We start from the raw sequence: 14,939 nt of genomic DNA on the forward strand, positions 1-14,939 counted from the left end.
TTATAAATTAAGTTTTGCATTGCTATAGGCCTGAATATACGGACTATGCAATGTGCACACAACACACCTGCTTCACAGGATGACTTTAAAATATGACAAGGGGAGAGCAAGACGGGGAGGTTCCAAAGACACCTCTCCAATTATCAAATGCTTGTTGTCATTACTACAACTTACAATCTCTTTGCCCAGTCACTTTCAGCTCCACTATTTGCTAAACGCACTACATTGTGGTGAGGTTTATTCGGCTTGTTTTTACCGTAACTAAGACTATACAAAAGCATTACCCCAGAGTTAACAAATTTCCCCTTCCCAGTATAAGTAATGTGACCAGTGCTTTTAATCAGTCACCCTGCCTGTAACACAGACACACTTATCAAGCTGATAAGATACACTGATTTGAGATTTCCTGTATATAGGATACATGATTCAACAAGGCATTTTTCTCAGGAGCTATAGTACATCCAGTTTTGCTCCTTCCTTGTCAAATCCAATTTGATTACACTGTGTTAAAGGAAATGGAATTGACTACCTACCTCCCGGACAGGCACCCAAAAGGATACTGATTGTCTTTCTTTAAGGTTACACCATTGGGTTGAGGTGCAGTGACTCACACCTGAAATCCCCGCACTTTGGAAGACCAAGGAGGGTGGATCACTTGAGGTCAGGAGTTCAAGACCAGTCTGGCCAACATGGAGTAACGCTATCTCTACTAAAAATACAAAAATTAGGCATGGTGGCACACACCTGTGGTCCCGGCTACTCAGGAGGCTGAGGTGGGAGGATCACTTGACTCCAGGAGGTGAACGTTGCAGTGAGCTGGGATCATGCCACTGCACTCCAGTCTGGGCAACAGAGTGAGACTCTCTCAAAAAAAACACCAAAAAAATAAGATTACACCATTGGTAGCAAGAAAGTGATATGTGTGCTTATCACAAACGATTGCAATTGCATAACTACTGTATGCTAATATTTTTGCATAATTACTTCATTTAAACGTGACAGTTACCCTCATTTTATAAATTAGAAAACTGACTCTCAGAAAGATTAAGTTACATAAACGCGGTTGTTGGCAAAGCCTGAGTCCTATTCCCTCACTCTCCTCCCCCGACAGCATGAGCTTCACCACTGGCTCCACCTTCTCCACCAACTACTGGTCCCTGGGCTCCATCCAGGAGCCCAGCTACTGCACCCAGCTGGTCAGCAACGTAACCAGTGTCTATATAGGTGCCGGGGGCTCTAGTGTCCCACTCCACCAGCTTCTGAGGCGGAATGGGGTCCAGAGTCCTAGCCACAAGGATAGCCAGGGGTCTGGCAGGAATGGGAGGCATCCAGAACGAGAAGGAGGCCATGCAAAGCCTGAATGACCACCTGGCCTCCTATCTGGACAGAGTAAGAAGCCTGGAGACCAAGAACCAGAAGCTGGAGAGCAAAATCCAGGAGCACCTGGAGAAGAAAGGACCCCAGGTCAGAGACTGGAGCCATTACTTCAAGACCATCGAGGACCTGAGGGCTCAGATCTTCGCGAATACTGTGGACAATGCCTGCATCTTTCTGCAGATTGACATGCCCGTCTTGCTGCTGATGACTTTAGAGTCAAGGATGAGACAGAGCTGGCCATGCACTAGTTGGTGGAAAGTGACATCCATGGGCTCTGCAAGGTCACTGATGACACCAATGTCACTCAGCTGCAGCTGGAGACAGAGATCGAGGCTCTCAAGAAGGAGCTGCTCACTACGAAGAGGAAGTAAAAGGCCTGCAAGTCCAGATTGCCAGCTCTGGGTTGACCGTGAAGGTAGATGCCCCCAAATCTCAGAACCTCACCAAGATCATGGCAGACATCCAGGCCCGGAATATGACGAGCTGGCTCAGAAGAACCAAGAGGAACTGGACAAGTACTGGTCTCAGCAGATTGAGGAGAGCACCACAGTGCTCACCACGCAGTCCGCCGAGCTTGGAGCTGCTGATATGAGTCCAGTCCTTGGACTCCATGAGTAATCTGAAGGCCAACTTGGAGAACAGTCTGAGGGAGGTGGAGGCCTACTACACCTGCAGATGGAGCAGCTCAACAGGATCCTGCTGCATCTGTAGTCAGAGCTGGCACAGACACGGGCAGAGGGACAGCGCCAGGCCCAGGAGTATGAGGCCCTGCTGAACACCGAAGTCAAGCTGGAGGCTGAGATCGCCACCTACCGCCACTTGCTGGAAGATGGTGAGGACTTCGATCTTGGTGGTGCCCTGGGTAGTGCAACTCCATGCAAACCATCCAAAAGACCACCACCCGCTGGATAGTGGATGGCAAAGTGGAGTTTGAGACCAATGACACCAAAGCATTAATGTCTAAGACATTAAGCCAGCAGAAGCAGGGGATCTTTTGGGGAGCAGGAGGTCAATAAAAAGCTCAGAGGTCAAAAAAAAGTTATATAAACGCATAGAGTACACGGCAATGCCCATATTTGAATCTAAGTTTGTCTAACATCAAAGGCAAACTCTTTCCACTCTATCATAATACCTTGATGATGAAAATATGTAAGAACACACTTTTAAAAAATTCTTGTCAAGGCACCCAAGGTCTAAGACAACAAAAGTCATGCTACCACTCCTTCCACTCTGCCCTCCTACCCACTTTTCCATACACCTTTTCTCTGCCATACTGATGCCACAGTCATCCTCCAAACCCACCTGCCTTCTTTCAAGCCTTTACAGAAGCTATTCCCTCTGCCTAGACTCGCCTGTCTTTCTTTCCTCTCCACTTAGAGAATGCCAACCCATCCTCTAAGTCAGGAACTTTGAAAGCTTTGCTAGCTCTCCAACCCAGCTTCTGCAACTTTGTTCATCTTTACCTGATAGCACACACGTATCACTTGAGACTGGCGTTTGTCCGCATGTGCCTTTGTAACCACTACTAGAATATGAACTCCTCAATGTCAGGGTCAGGGCCGACCTATTTGCATACACAGGAATCTAAGGCATTTACCGCACAGCCGGCGTTCAATAAATGCTTGGATTAATGACCGTATTTTACTTGAAATCAAGGTCTACATTTCACATGCTCTGGATTATGAATGAATCATAAGGAGGTAAACACTATGAAGTATACTGGCGCTCGACAAATGATTTTAAGAAGACTGTCACTCAAAGCAGGTTTCTCCAGAGACCCCGCCCCCGTCCCGTCAAATGCACTTCTCGGGGCCGGAGACGGCCCCGCCTCTCTCCCTGCCAATCAGTCCCTCTTCGCGCCTGCGCACGCACCGTCCTCTCCCGAAGCCCCGCCCCGAGGGTGTCGCGGGCGGTTAGGTCTAGAGAAGCCTTTCCTTCACTGGTCCGCACGCTCTGACGATCATCTACAGCTGCATTGCTAATGGCCGAACGGTCCTAGCGGAACTGACCCGGACTGGGGGTTCTTATCAGGCACCTTGGGATCTTCGCCTCCGCCCCCGCGGGTTCAGCCCCTCGAGGGTGGAGACCGCCAAGCCCGCCCCTCAGGACGCGGAGCTGCGAGGTCGTCCAGAACCAGCTCCGGGGACGCAAGCTTCCGCCCCCGCGAGAGGCCCGTCCCCGCGAGAGGCTGGTGTCCCGGCGGCAGCCGCACGTGCGCCACCTAGGGGTCAGGGCTGGCGCTTCACGTGCTGGGTTTGATGACTATTTGTACCCAGGTCCAACTCCAATAGACCCTAATATTTTTTTCTCCTGCATAGAAATGACCTGCAGTTAAGCACACATTTATCGAACGTGTCTTTGTTGCAAAATCCCAGAGTAAACAATGTCGGGGATTCAGCAGTGAACACGAGCTTGGCGTTTATCCCTTTATATCCGAGGGCTATAGACAGTTGTCCTAGAGTGTAAAAAGCATTTCAACGGAGGTAGGTTGCGAATGTTCCTGTAGCATTCAAGATGGATGCTTGGCTTATAAACTTTGTAAGAATTTGTCCTGGCCTGGCACAGGAAAGGGTAAGAATAACTCCATGCAGAGGAGAGAGCATGGTATGTTTGGGGATTCCCACGAACCTCAGTGTGGCTGGAGCACAGGGCTGCAGTGTCTAGAGGCTGGAGATAAGGCCAGGAAAGTGGGCAGAAGACAGCAAATGAAGGGTCCTATATACAGCTGTTTTCTCATCCCAGAGAACCTGGGGAGCAACTAAGATTTATAAATAGAGAAATAGCAAGATCTGATTTACCTTCTGGTAAGTTTCGTCTGGTTACGGAAGATAGATTGGGAGGGTGACATCCATTTAGCATGGTATTGTTATAGTTTATAGTAAAAGATCTATGGGCCTGCACTACGACAATGATGGTGCAGATGAGGAGACTTTCTAAACCTCATTCTCAGGAGTTGGTAACTGGTTGAACACGTCGAATGCTGGACAAGGTAATGTATAGGATGAGTCTTAGAATTTTTTCATACGTGGCATTGAACTACAAAGAGAACATAGAAAGAGGAGCAAAATGGTGGGAGGGACTGTAGGGGAGAAGAATAGACTTTGGGACTTGAATTTTGTTGCTTGTTGAAAATGGCCAATCTGTTTGTGTATTTATTTTTCCACCTTGTTTCCAAAAGGTTTTAAGTCAGAAAAATGTCTAGTAGGTATGAATATATTGCTCTAGCACTCAGAGTCAAGACTGTTAAAAAGAGTAGAAATGGATAAGATTGCCCAGGATATGTATAGAAAGTGAGAAAAGAGGAGGACCAAACGTCGTAACATAGTTTAAGAAGAGAGTAGAGAGATGGGTCACCAAATGTGAACTGTGGTGTCCTACAAGCAAAAGAAGAAATTTACAAGAATTTCTCATATCCCCAGTAAGTTGAGCATGTCCCCAGTAAGTTCATGTCTAGTCCAGTCAACACCTTGAGCAAGAACTAAAAGGTGTTCATTGGACTGTACAATGGGGAGATGACTGATGATTGTACTGTGAGCAGTTTGGGAGAAGAGCAGAGGCAGAAGCCCAGTTGCTTTAGGCCAAGTGAGTGAGAGATAGGGAAGTAGGGAGAATGAGGTTAGACAGTTCCTTCAAAAATTTAGAAAGGGAATAAGATGGAGTGAAAGCTAGACACAGCATGATCCAGGAAGGCACCTGGATCTTTCCCTATATTTCTTTAATATAGGGAAAACTTTCACATGTATGTTAAGTTAATGGAAAGAAGAGGTAGAAGATATGAGAGAGGAGGGGGCTATTGGTGGAGTAAGGCTTGAAGGGGCACAAAAGGATGGAATCCAATTTGGTAGAAGGGATGTGAGCCTTGGATTAGAGGAATACCCTCTTTGTCTTCAGGAAAGGAGAGTGTGTATATAGACATATGACTCAGTCTCCTCCTGGGGCTCTCATCTTTACCAGTCCCTTACATGCTGTGTTCCTTAAGGTTCTCATTGTAGTCCTCTTTTAACTTGACACACTCATTCACATCCATGAACACCTTTCCTCTGATTACAGCCAAACCCACTTCCAAAGTTCTCTCTCCTGAGTTAGATTGCCTCATAGAACATGTCATGTCCAGAACTAAATTAATTGTCTTTCCTAACAGATTCCTCCTCATATACAGTCGTGCACTGCCTAATGATGATTTGGCCAATGACAGGCCACATATATGACAGGGCTCATAAGATTATAATACCACATTTTTACTGTACCTGTTCTATGTTTATGATATTTACATACACAAATACCATTGTGTTAGAATTGCCTACAGACCTGAGTGCAGTAACATACTGTACAGGTTTGTAGCCTAGGAGCAATAGATAATACTATATAGCTTAGGTATGTAGTAGGCTAGACCACCTAGGTTTGTGTAAGTGCGTTCTATGATGTTTGCACAAGGAAACTGGCTAATGACTCATTTCTTAGAACATATCTCTGTTAAGTGACACGTGACTGTATTTTTGATCTTGCTTAGTAGCTCTACTGAGCTATTTAACCTAGAGACAGAGTCACCTTCAATTGCTTCCCTTCTTCCCCTTCACATCTGTTCATACATCACCCGATTCTATCAGTTTTGTATTCCTAAGTGTATCTCAACTCTGTCTCCTTGTTTCTGAACTATGTCTTCATCCCAGCCCCTCTCACCAGGCTTATTGAAAATGCCTCCTAACTAATCTCTCAGACTTCAGCCTTGTCCTACTAAAAAACAGCTTTCACATTGCTGCTCCAGTGATAGTTACTAAAAGCAAATAGGATCATATCACTCCCCTGCTTAAAATAATTTGGTGGCTACTGATTATATTACCTACTCTCCTTAGCCTGGCACTCAAGACCCTCTCTGATTACCTCCCTCCCTTCCCCACATACCCACGTCCTCCAGTTATCCCAAACTTCACGCTGTTCTCCAATCTCACCAAGGTCTCCCCTTGCATCTCCTGTTCCCTCTACCTGGACATTACTTTTCTCCATTTTTGAGCAGTATAACTTCTATGCTTTGAGGCTCTTCTCAGTTTTTCTCCTTGAAGCCTCCTCTACACACAATTTAATATACGTTCCTCTACCAAACTATTTACCAGGCTGAATTAGAATCTTCTTTTACTTGTCTGTCTCTGCCATCAAACTCGAGGACAGGGCTAGTCTTCATCTCTGTCTTTCCAGTATACAATGCCTAATACATAATTGGCAGTAAGTTCTCAATAAATGTTTGTTTAATTTGTCAATTAAGAAAGGAGAGAGAAAGCTAAAATCTTTCATAAGCCTTAAGTGGCGTCTCTTGGTGAAGCATACAGGAAAGGAAGAAAGTAGAGGGTGTAGGGCGGTATATAATTGGAGGAGAGGATTAAAGTCTTGGAATGACTGCTGTGCAGAAAGCTGGCAAGGGAGGAGAAAAAGAATAGCAAGGAGCTTCAAGGGATCGTTCAGGTTAAAAGGAAAGAAAAGGTATCATGTTTTCCTTCCATGCCAAGGATATAAAAACTTTTATATCCATTTGAAAAATATTAGTACCAAAGTTTAATCATGAGATCCAACTAACTGCTATTCTAGAATCCTAGTGCTGAACAGGATTCTAGAGCTCATCTGTCCAATCTCTTCATTCTCCCCACAAGTAAACAGACCCAGACAAGTCATGAAGTCATGCAACACATTAATTCTAGAAACACAACTAGAACCCACTTTGTCACTTATTTACCACCTCATGTTGCCATTTGTTTTGTTTCAAATTTTGCTACGATATCATGTTTATGCTGTACACTTGGGGGAAAAGGTGGGGATATATTCCATTACTAATAACTGTGAGTTTATGTATTTCTTTAATTTTTCAAGTTTTTTAGGAAATCCTTCTCTAGAAAATATTACCAGGACTTTTCAGGCAATACCAAGAGTTTCAGGTTTTACTTTCTACGATTAATAATAACTTTTACCCTTCCATGAAAGTTTTTATTTTGTGTTATTTTGTGAAAATGGAAAAACTAATTGGTGTTATGACCATTCAAGGCTTCTTGGGTAACTTTCAGATTTCTTTCACACTTCTAAAGTGAATTAATGGGACTTCATATAATTGCCTACATTTAAGGTATTCTGGATAGTCATAGTATCTTGCAAATTTCTCCCCAAATAATGAACCTTATAAGAAACAGGTGTGGCTGGGCACGGTGGCTCAAGCCTGTAATCCCAGCACTTTGGGGAGGCCGAGGCAGGTGGATCACGAGGTCAAGAGATCGAGACAATCCTGGTCAACATGGTGAAACCCCGTCTCTACTAAAAAAAAAAAAATACAAAAAATTAGCTGGGCACGGTGGTGCGTGCCTGTAATCCCAGCTACTCAGGAGGCTGAGGCAGGAGAATTGCCTGAACCCAGGAGGCGGAGGTTGCGGTGAGCCGAGATCACGCCATTGCGCTCCAGCCTGGGTAACAAGGGCGAAACTCTGTCTCAAAAAAAAAAAAGAAAGAAAGAAAGAAACAGGTGTAAGAGTTCTTAGCAGTTGTTTGGTTTTTATAAAGAGATCAGTGAACAATAGTGAATAAAAAATTTTATCTTAAAAAATAGGTAAGGAGACTGCTTAGGGTATTCAGAAAATAAAAGCTGAATATCCTTAACTGTTAACATTTTATTTATAGTTTCAGTAGCTAGTGGTTACTGAAAAGATGTTTGATTAGATAGTGCTTCCCAGCCTTGAAACCATGTATAAGATATGACTGTAAAAATAAGATTATGTAGTGCAACCTATATTTGCACATACACATGTATATACATATACTATATGCATATTTATATGACTTTAATATTTTTCTTCAGACTCATATGAATATTTCAGGATTACTTGACTGTTATCATGCATTATGAATCCCCACTCATTAGTTCTCCTAGTGAACTGGTTTTTCTTAATAAACTAATCAGAACATTGGTAAATATAGGAGGAGAATAATGAAAGACACTACACTCTTCTGCAAAGTAAATGCTGACAATTTATTTTTAGGAAGCAGCAGCAAAAGTGCTTAGATTAGTGCTTCTTAGAGCTAAACCAAAGACCATAATTCAAATGGGGAGGTAAGGTAAGTTCTAATACAAATCTACTTTGAACAGTTACCAGAAAATAATTCTGATGATGACATAAATACTAGTTACACATACTCTTGATTGAACCCTCAGAAAGGAGAACTTCTATATGTAAAGTATAAAATCACGAATGGGGATGATAAATACCAAATTAAGATAGTGTTTACCTCTTCAAATGGAAAAGAGAAAATAAATTTGAGGAAGGGTATACAGGAGATAAATTAACGGTATCTGTAACTGGGTACCGTGTCTAAAAGTGTTCTTATTATCTTATTCTTCATTCTTTTGGGTATACCCAAAACATTTCATTAATAGAAAAGGAAACATCTACCTTAAAATATCTTTAAAAAGAACAAGAACAGTGGCTGGCTGGGCATGGTGGCTTACGCCTGTAATACCAAAATTTTGGGAGGCTAAGGCAGGCAGATCCCTTGAGCCCAGGAGTTTGAGACAAACCTAGGCACCATGGTGAAACCCTGTCTCTACAAAAAAATTAACCATGTATGGTGGCAAATACCTGTATAGTCCCAGCTACTCGAGAAGCTGAGGTGGGAGGATTGACTGAGCCAGGGAGGTTGAGGCTGCAGTGAGCTGTGATCTCACCACTGCACTCCAGCCTGGGCAATTAAGCAAGACCTTGTCTCAAAACAAAACAACAACAAAAAAAAAAAAAAAAAAAACAGTGGACATCACTCTTAAGCTTCACTTAGGACATTACATGGTATGGCCTAAATCAGCCTTGAAAACAGTTGCTAGTAAAGGAAGAATTGAGGGAAAAGAAAGCTTCTATTATTTTTAAGGCTCTTCATTTTTTTAGAGTAGGTTTGTTTTATAAGTAAAGCAGAGATACAAAGAAGTCAATCTAATGAATGTATAGCTTTGTGAGGTGTTGCAAGGGAATCCCCCAGCAGCAACTATCACCTAGGCCAAAGAAAATGGAGTCCTGCCAGCCACCCCCACCATATGTTCTGTCGTCTCCCAATCTCTGCTTCCTCCATCCCCGCAAAATCAAACACCATCCCAGCTTCTATAGTAGTCATTTCCCTCTTTCTTCATTGCCTCAGCACCCAAATACACATCCTCAGATGAGAGCCCAGTCCTGCCTATTTTTATATTTGATGTCTTTTAAATCTCTTTAAATCCACTTATTCCCCCTTCATTTCTTCTTTTTTTCCTTGCAGTTTATTGTTGAAGAACCGACAGTTTCCCACAGTGTAGCTTTGTTGATTGCATACTCAAAATTCAGTTCACCATTTACCAAGCAGCTGACCCAGAGGCTCGATCCCTTCAGCAGGACTATAGTACAAATGTTTTTCCATCAGATGGTACATAGTATCTGATTATATCTCCTTTTGAGATGTTAGTAGCCATTGATGCTCATTGCTAGGCCCAAGAGCCACTAATTTATTAGGGAGTGCAAAATGGTAATAATCTAGTTTTGTCTTCACAGACAAAATTAGCTGAAATGATTTTAAAAAGAGATACTTTCCTCATTTGCTGTTTGCTTACTTATGTTCTGCATTCCAAGTTGAATCTTTTGAAGACCTTTTTCTCTGAACTCGACTTGTATATCCACTTGTTCTACTCTGCTTGAATGTCTAATTAAAGTATCTCAATCTTATGTCCAAAGCTAAGCCTCTTGCAGAAGTCTTCCACATGTCACTTTTCCAGTTCTTGAGGCCTAAAACCTATATTATTCTTGACTCTTGGCTCTTTTACACTGAAATCCAATCCATTGGCAAATCCCATTGCTTTTCTTCTCCACATAGTTACCAAGCCACCATCATCTCTTGCCTCTTTCTCATTTTGTTTCTGATTTCTAATGGTTACTTTTTTTTTTTTTTTTTGAGATGGAGTCTTGCTCTGTCACTAGGCTGGAGTGCAGTGGTGCAATCTCAGCTCACTGCAACCTCCACCTCCCAGGTTCAAGCTATTCTTCTGCCTCAGCCTCCCGAGTAGCTGGGACTACAGGAACATGCCACCACACCCATATAATATTTGTATTTTTAGTAGGGACAGGGTTTCACCATGTTGGCCAGGATGGTCTCTATCTCTAGACCTTGTGATCCACCTGCCTTGGACTCCCAAAGTGCTGGGATTACAGGCGTGAGCCACCGCGCCAGGCCCTAATGGTTACTTTTTTGAAAGTTTGATTAATAACATTTTTATTATGCAAAACATGCATATGGTTCCAAAGTCAAATCTGCAAAGCAGTTCCTTCAAGAAGTTTAATTTTCATTCTGTTCCTCTCCTCACTACTCTTTCCCCCAGTGTAGGTAACCATTTTGAACAAGTTTTTGGTTTCTCTTTTTTTTCCTTTTCTTTTTTCCTATAAGAAATACATTCTATAAGAATACATTAGCTGGGTGTGGTGGCGCACACCTGTGGTCCCAGCTACTTGGGAGGCTGAGGTGGGAGGATGGCTTAAGCCCAGGAGGTGGAGGTTGCAGTGAGCAGAGATTACACTTGACCTCCAGCCTGGATGAGAGAGCCAAACCCTGTCTCAAAAAAAAAAAGACTACAATATAGAGTACATACAGTAGCCCTCCCTTATCTGAGGGACCCCCAGTTTTGTGGATACCTGAAACCACAGACAGTACCAAATCCTATAATATATACTATGTGTTTTTATACATATATATCTAATATAAACTTTAATTTATAAATTAGGTACAAAAAGAAATTAACAACAATAACCAATAATAAAATACAGCAATTATAACAATATTCTGTAACAAAGTTATGTGAATGTCGTTTCTCTCTCTCACAAAATATCTCATTGCGTTTTACTCACCTATTCTGGACTGCAGTTGATCATGAGTAACAAAAACCACAGAAAGTGAAGCCACAAATTGGACAGACTACTGTATATACATTCGAACTTCCGTATGGTAGTTTATGATGTGATAGATAAATAATAGCACATCATGCACACTTTTCTCCACCCGGCTTCTGTCAATTAATGATATATCCTGAACATCAGATTTTCAATGAGAACACATGGACACAGGGAGGGAAGCATCACACACTGGGGTCTGTCAGGGGGAACTAGGGAAGGGACAGCGGGGGGTGGGGAGTTGGGGAGAAATAGCATGGGGAGAAATGCCAGATATAGGTGATAGGAGGAAGGCAGCAAATCACACTGCCATGTGTGTACCTATGCAACAATCTTGCATGTCCTTCACATGTACCCCAAAACCTAAAATGCAATTAAAAAAAAAAAAAGACTCAAGATTTTCAGAAAGAAGAGCTGCAAATATAAAATAAAAAAAAAGTCAAGTAAAACTTCTAATCCCAAATTTTAATTGAAAATTAGGGCCAGGCACAGTGGTTCATGCCTGTAATCCCAATACTTCGAGAGGCCAAGGTGGGCACGGATGACTTGAGCTCAGGAGTTCCACACCAGCCTGGGCAACATGGTGAAACCCTGTCTCTACAAAAAAAATGCAAAAAAAAAAAAAAAAATTGTCTGGGCATGGTGGTACGTACTTGTCCCAGCTACTCAGGAGGCTGAGGTGGGAGGATGGCTTAAGCCCAGGAGGCGGAGGTTGCAGTGAGCAGAGATCACACCACTGCATTCCAACCTGCAAGACAGAGCCAGATCCTGTCTCAAGGAAAAAAAAAAAAAAAAAGTACATACTGTAAAATATTTAATTGAAAATATATCACATGAATGATATATTTTCTCTTAAAAAAAAATTTCCTACCCTATCCACTGAAAAAGCCTAGAAACAATGACCAACCTCAACAGTAGTGAGCCACCTTAGTTTCTGGATTATAGTCTCTAAATACTTCTTTCCTTCAGCACTTTCCTTCAGCACCCTCCCCTCAAAGAAATCAAGCCTGATTCCAAATATGGGAAAGGAAACATATAAGCCAGAAATATGCTGTCCTATCAAACACAAGGATGGTATGAAAGTCTGTGCTCATGTCAAAAGACTTTAGGAGACAACTTGAAAAAGTTGCCTCTGGCCAGTAATAGAATCATTTGAGCATCAAAAAAGACCCTAACTACAGTGAATTTTAACTCATCAAATAGGTTAAACTCCATGAGTTCCTAGATACTACCAAAGGTGGAAAAATTTTTCATTAGTCAACTTTGATAAGTACTACTGATCCACCTCATTACTCGGAAAACATAAAAAGAAGGAATCAAGCATTTATTCTAACATTCCTGTATAAACTATACCTCAAACGAGCCAGAAAGTTGATAGGGAAAAGTCATTTTTCTTTATGGAAGTATTCTAGCTAATAAATGATGAAGAGGTGATAAAATGCCACCATTGTGCAATCCCTAATGAAATAATGGACCTAGACAATCATCATCAATAGCTGATAAAAAAAAATTAGGGGTGTCTATGGTCGGGCCCTCTGCGTCCAGCTGCCCGGGACCGAGCTCGGGTGTATGGGGCCGCAGGAACCGGCTCCGGGGCCCCGATAACGGGCCGCCCCCGCAGCACCCCGGCCTGGCGTGAGGGTCTCCCTTGATCTGAGAATGGCTACCTCTCGATATGAGCCAGTGGCTGAAATTGGTGTCGGTGCCTATGGGACAGTGTACAAGGCCCGTGATCCCCACAGTGGCCACTTTGTGGCCCTCAAGAGTGTGAGAGTCCCCAATGGAGGAGCTGGAGGAGGACTTCCCGTCAGCACAGTTCGTGAAGTGGCCTTACTGAGGCGACTGGAGGCTTTTGAGCATCCCAACGTTGTCCGGCTGATGGATGTCTGTGCCACATCCCGAACTGACCGAGAGATCAAGGTAACCCTGGTGTTTGAGCATGTAGACCAAGATCTAAGGACGTATCTGGACAAGGCACCCCCACCAGGCTTGCCAGCTGAGACCATCAAGGATCTGATGCGCCAGTTTCTAAGAGGCCTAGATTTTCTTCATGCCAATTGCATCGTTCACCGAGATCTGAAGCCAGAGAACATTCTGGTGACAAGTGGTGGAACAGTCAAGCTGGCTGACTTTGGCCTGGCCAGAATCTACAGCTACCAGATGGCACTTACACCCGTGGTTGTTACACTCTGGTACCGAGCTCCTGAAGTTCTTCTGCAGTCCACATATGCAACACCTGTGGACATGTGGAGTGTTGGCTGTATCTTTGCTGAGATGTTTCGTCGAAAGCCTCTCTTCTGCGGAAACTCTGAAGCTGACCAGTTGGGCAAAATCTTTGACCTGATTGGACTGCCTCCAGAGGATGACTGGCCTCGAGATGTATCTCTGCCCCGTGGAGCCTTTCACCCCAGAGGGCCCCGCCCAGTGCAGTCGGTGGTACCTGAGATGGAGGAGTTGGGAGCACATCTGCTGCTGGAAATGCTGACTTTTAACCCACACAAGCGAATCTCTGCCTTTCGAGCTCTGCAGCACTCTTATCTACATAAGGATGAAGGTAATCCGGAGTGAGCAATGAAGTGGCTGCCATGGAAGGAAGAAAAGCTGCCGTTTCCCTTCTGGACACTGAGAGGGCAGTCTCTGCCTTTGTCTCTGAGGCTGTGGAGGCTCCACCTCCATCTTTCTACAGGGATTACTTTGCTGCCTTAATGACATTCCCCTCCTACCTCTCCTTCTGAGGCCTCTCCTTCTGCCCCCCTATTTCTCTACACTAAGGGGTATGTTCCCTTGTGTCCCTTTCCCTACCTTTATATTGGGGGTCTTTTTTTATACAGGAAAAACAAAACAAAGAAAAAATGGTCAAAAAAAAAAAAAAAATTAGGTAAAAACCTGATACAGAACTTCATAATGGATGAAACAGGCTCAAAACACCTAAACCCACTAATTTTTCTTAAGCCCAATATAGGAGATACAGGGAAGGATCCAAGATGGCTGAATAGGAACAGCTCCAGAGTGTAGTTCTCAGCAAGAACAACACAGAGGGTGAGTGCTAACAGCATTTCCAAATAAGTTTTCACTGCCCAGAGACCAGGAGATTCCTGGGCCAAAAAGTGCCACAAATTTTCAGCACAGCTGGTGCCATGGGTTGGCGCACAGAAACTCACACAAATCTAGGGAGCCGTTTCAAGTGGCGCCTGGAATGCCTGGGAGACAGAGCTGCCCATTCAACTGAAAGGGAGGGGGCTGAGACAGGGAGCCAGGTGATCTGGCTCGGCAGGTACCACCTCCACAAAACAAGCAAAATGTTCTGGATTGAGAGTTCCGCAGCAAGCGCAGCTGGACCAGGGATGGTACAGCTCAGTGTGGGGAAGGGCGTCTGCCACTATCAAGGCAGTCCACCAATACCAAGGCAGTTCACACAGCAGCTGGGCAGAGCCTGCAGCAGCTCAGCAACACCTCTGCTGGCAGACTGTGACTAGACTACTCCATGTGGGGCAGGGTATCTCTGAAAAAAGGCAGCAGTACGACAGGAACTTATAAATAAAGCCAACCTTCCTAGGTCAGAGCACCTGGGAAAAGAGGCAGTTATGAGTTCCACTGCAGCAGACTTAAACGTACCTGCCCAGCAGCTCTGTA

General features: G+C 43.7%; 1 protein-coding gene across 1 annotated transcript; it reads left to right on the forward strand.

Moving 5' to 3' along the window:
* Window positions 1-12,874: 12,874 nt before the first annotated feature.
* On the forward strand, window positions 12,875-14,134 carry LOC105713363 (cyclin-dependent kinase 4). The gene has a single exon (XM_064364604.1). It carries the CDS (start codon window positions 12,966-12,968, stop codon window positions 13,872-13,874), a length of 909 nt encoding a protein of 302 aa, XP_064220674.1. The 5' UTR covers window positions 12,875-12,965; the 3' UTR covers window positions 13,875-14,134.
* Window positions 14,135-14,939: the final 805 nt, after the last annotated feature.

The sequence above is a fragment of the Aotus nancymaae genome, unplaced genomic scaffold, assembly GCF_030222135.1.
Source record: "Aotus nancymaae isolate 86718 unplaced genomic scaffold, 86718_ANA_hifiasm-v0.15.2.pri h1tg000006l, whole genome shotgun sequence".
Taxonomy (NCBI): Eukaryota; Metazoa; Chordata; class Mammalia; order Primates; family Aotidae; genus Aotus; species Aotus nancymaae.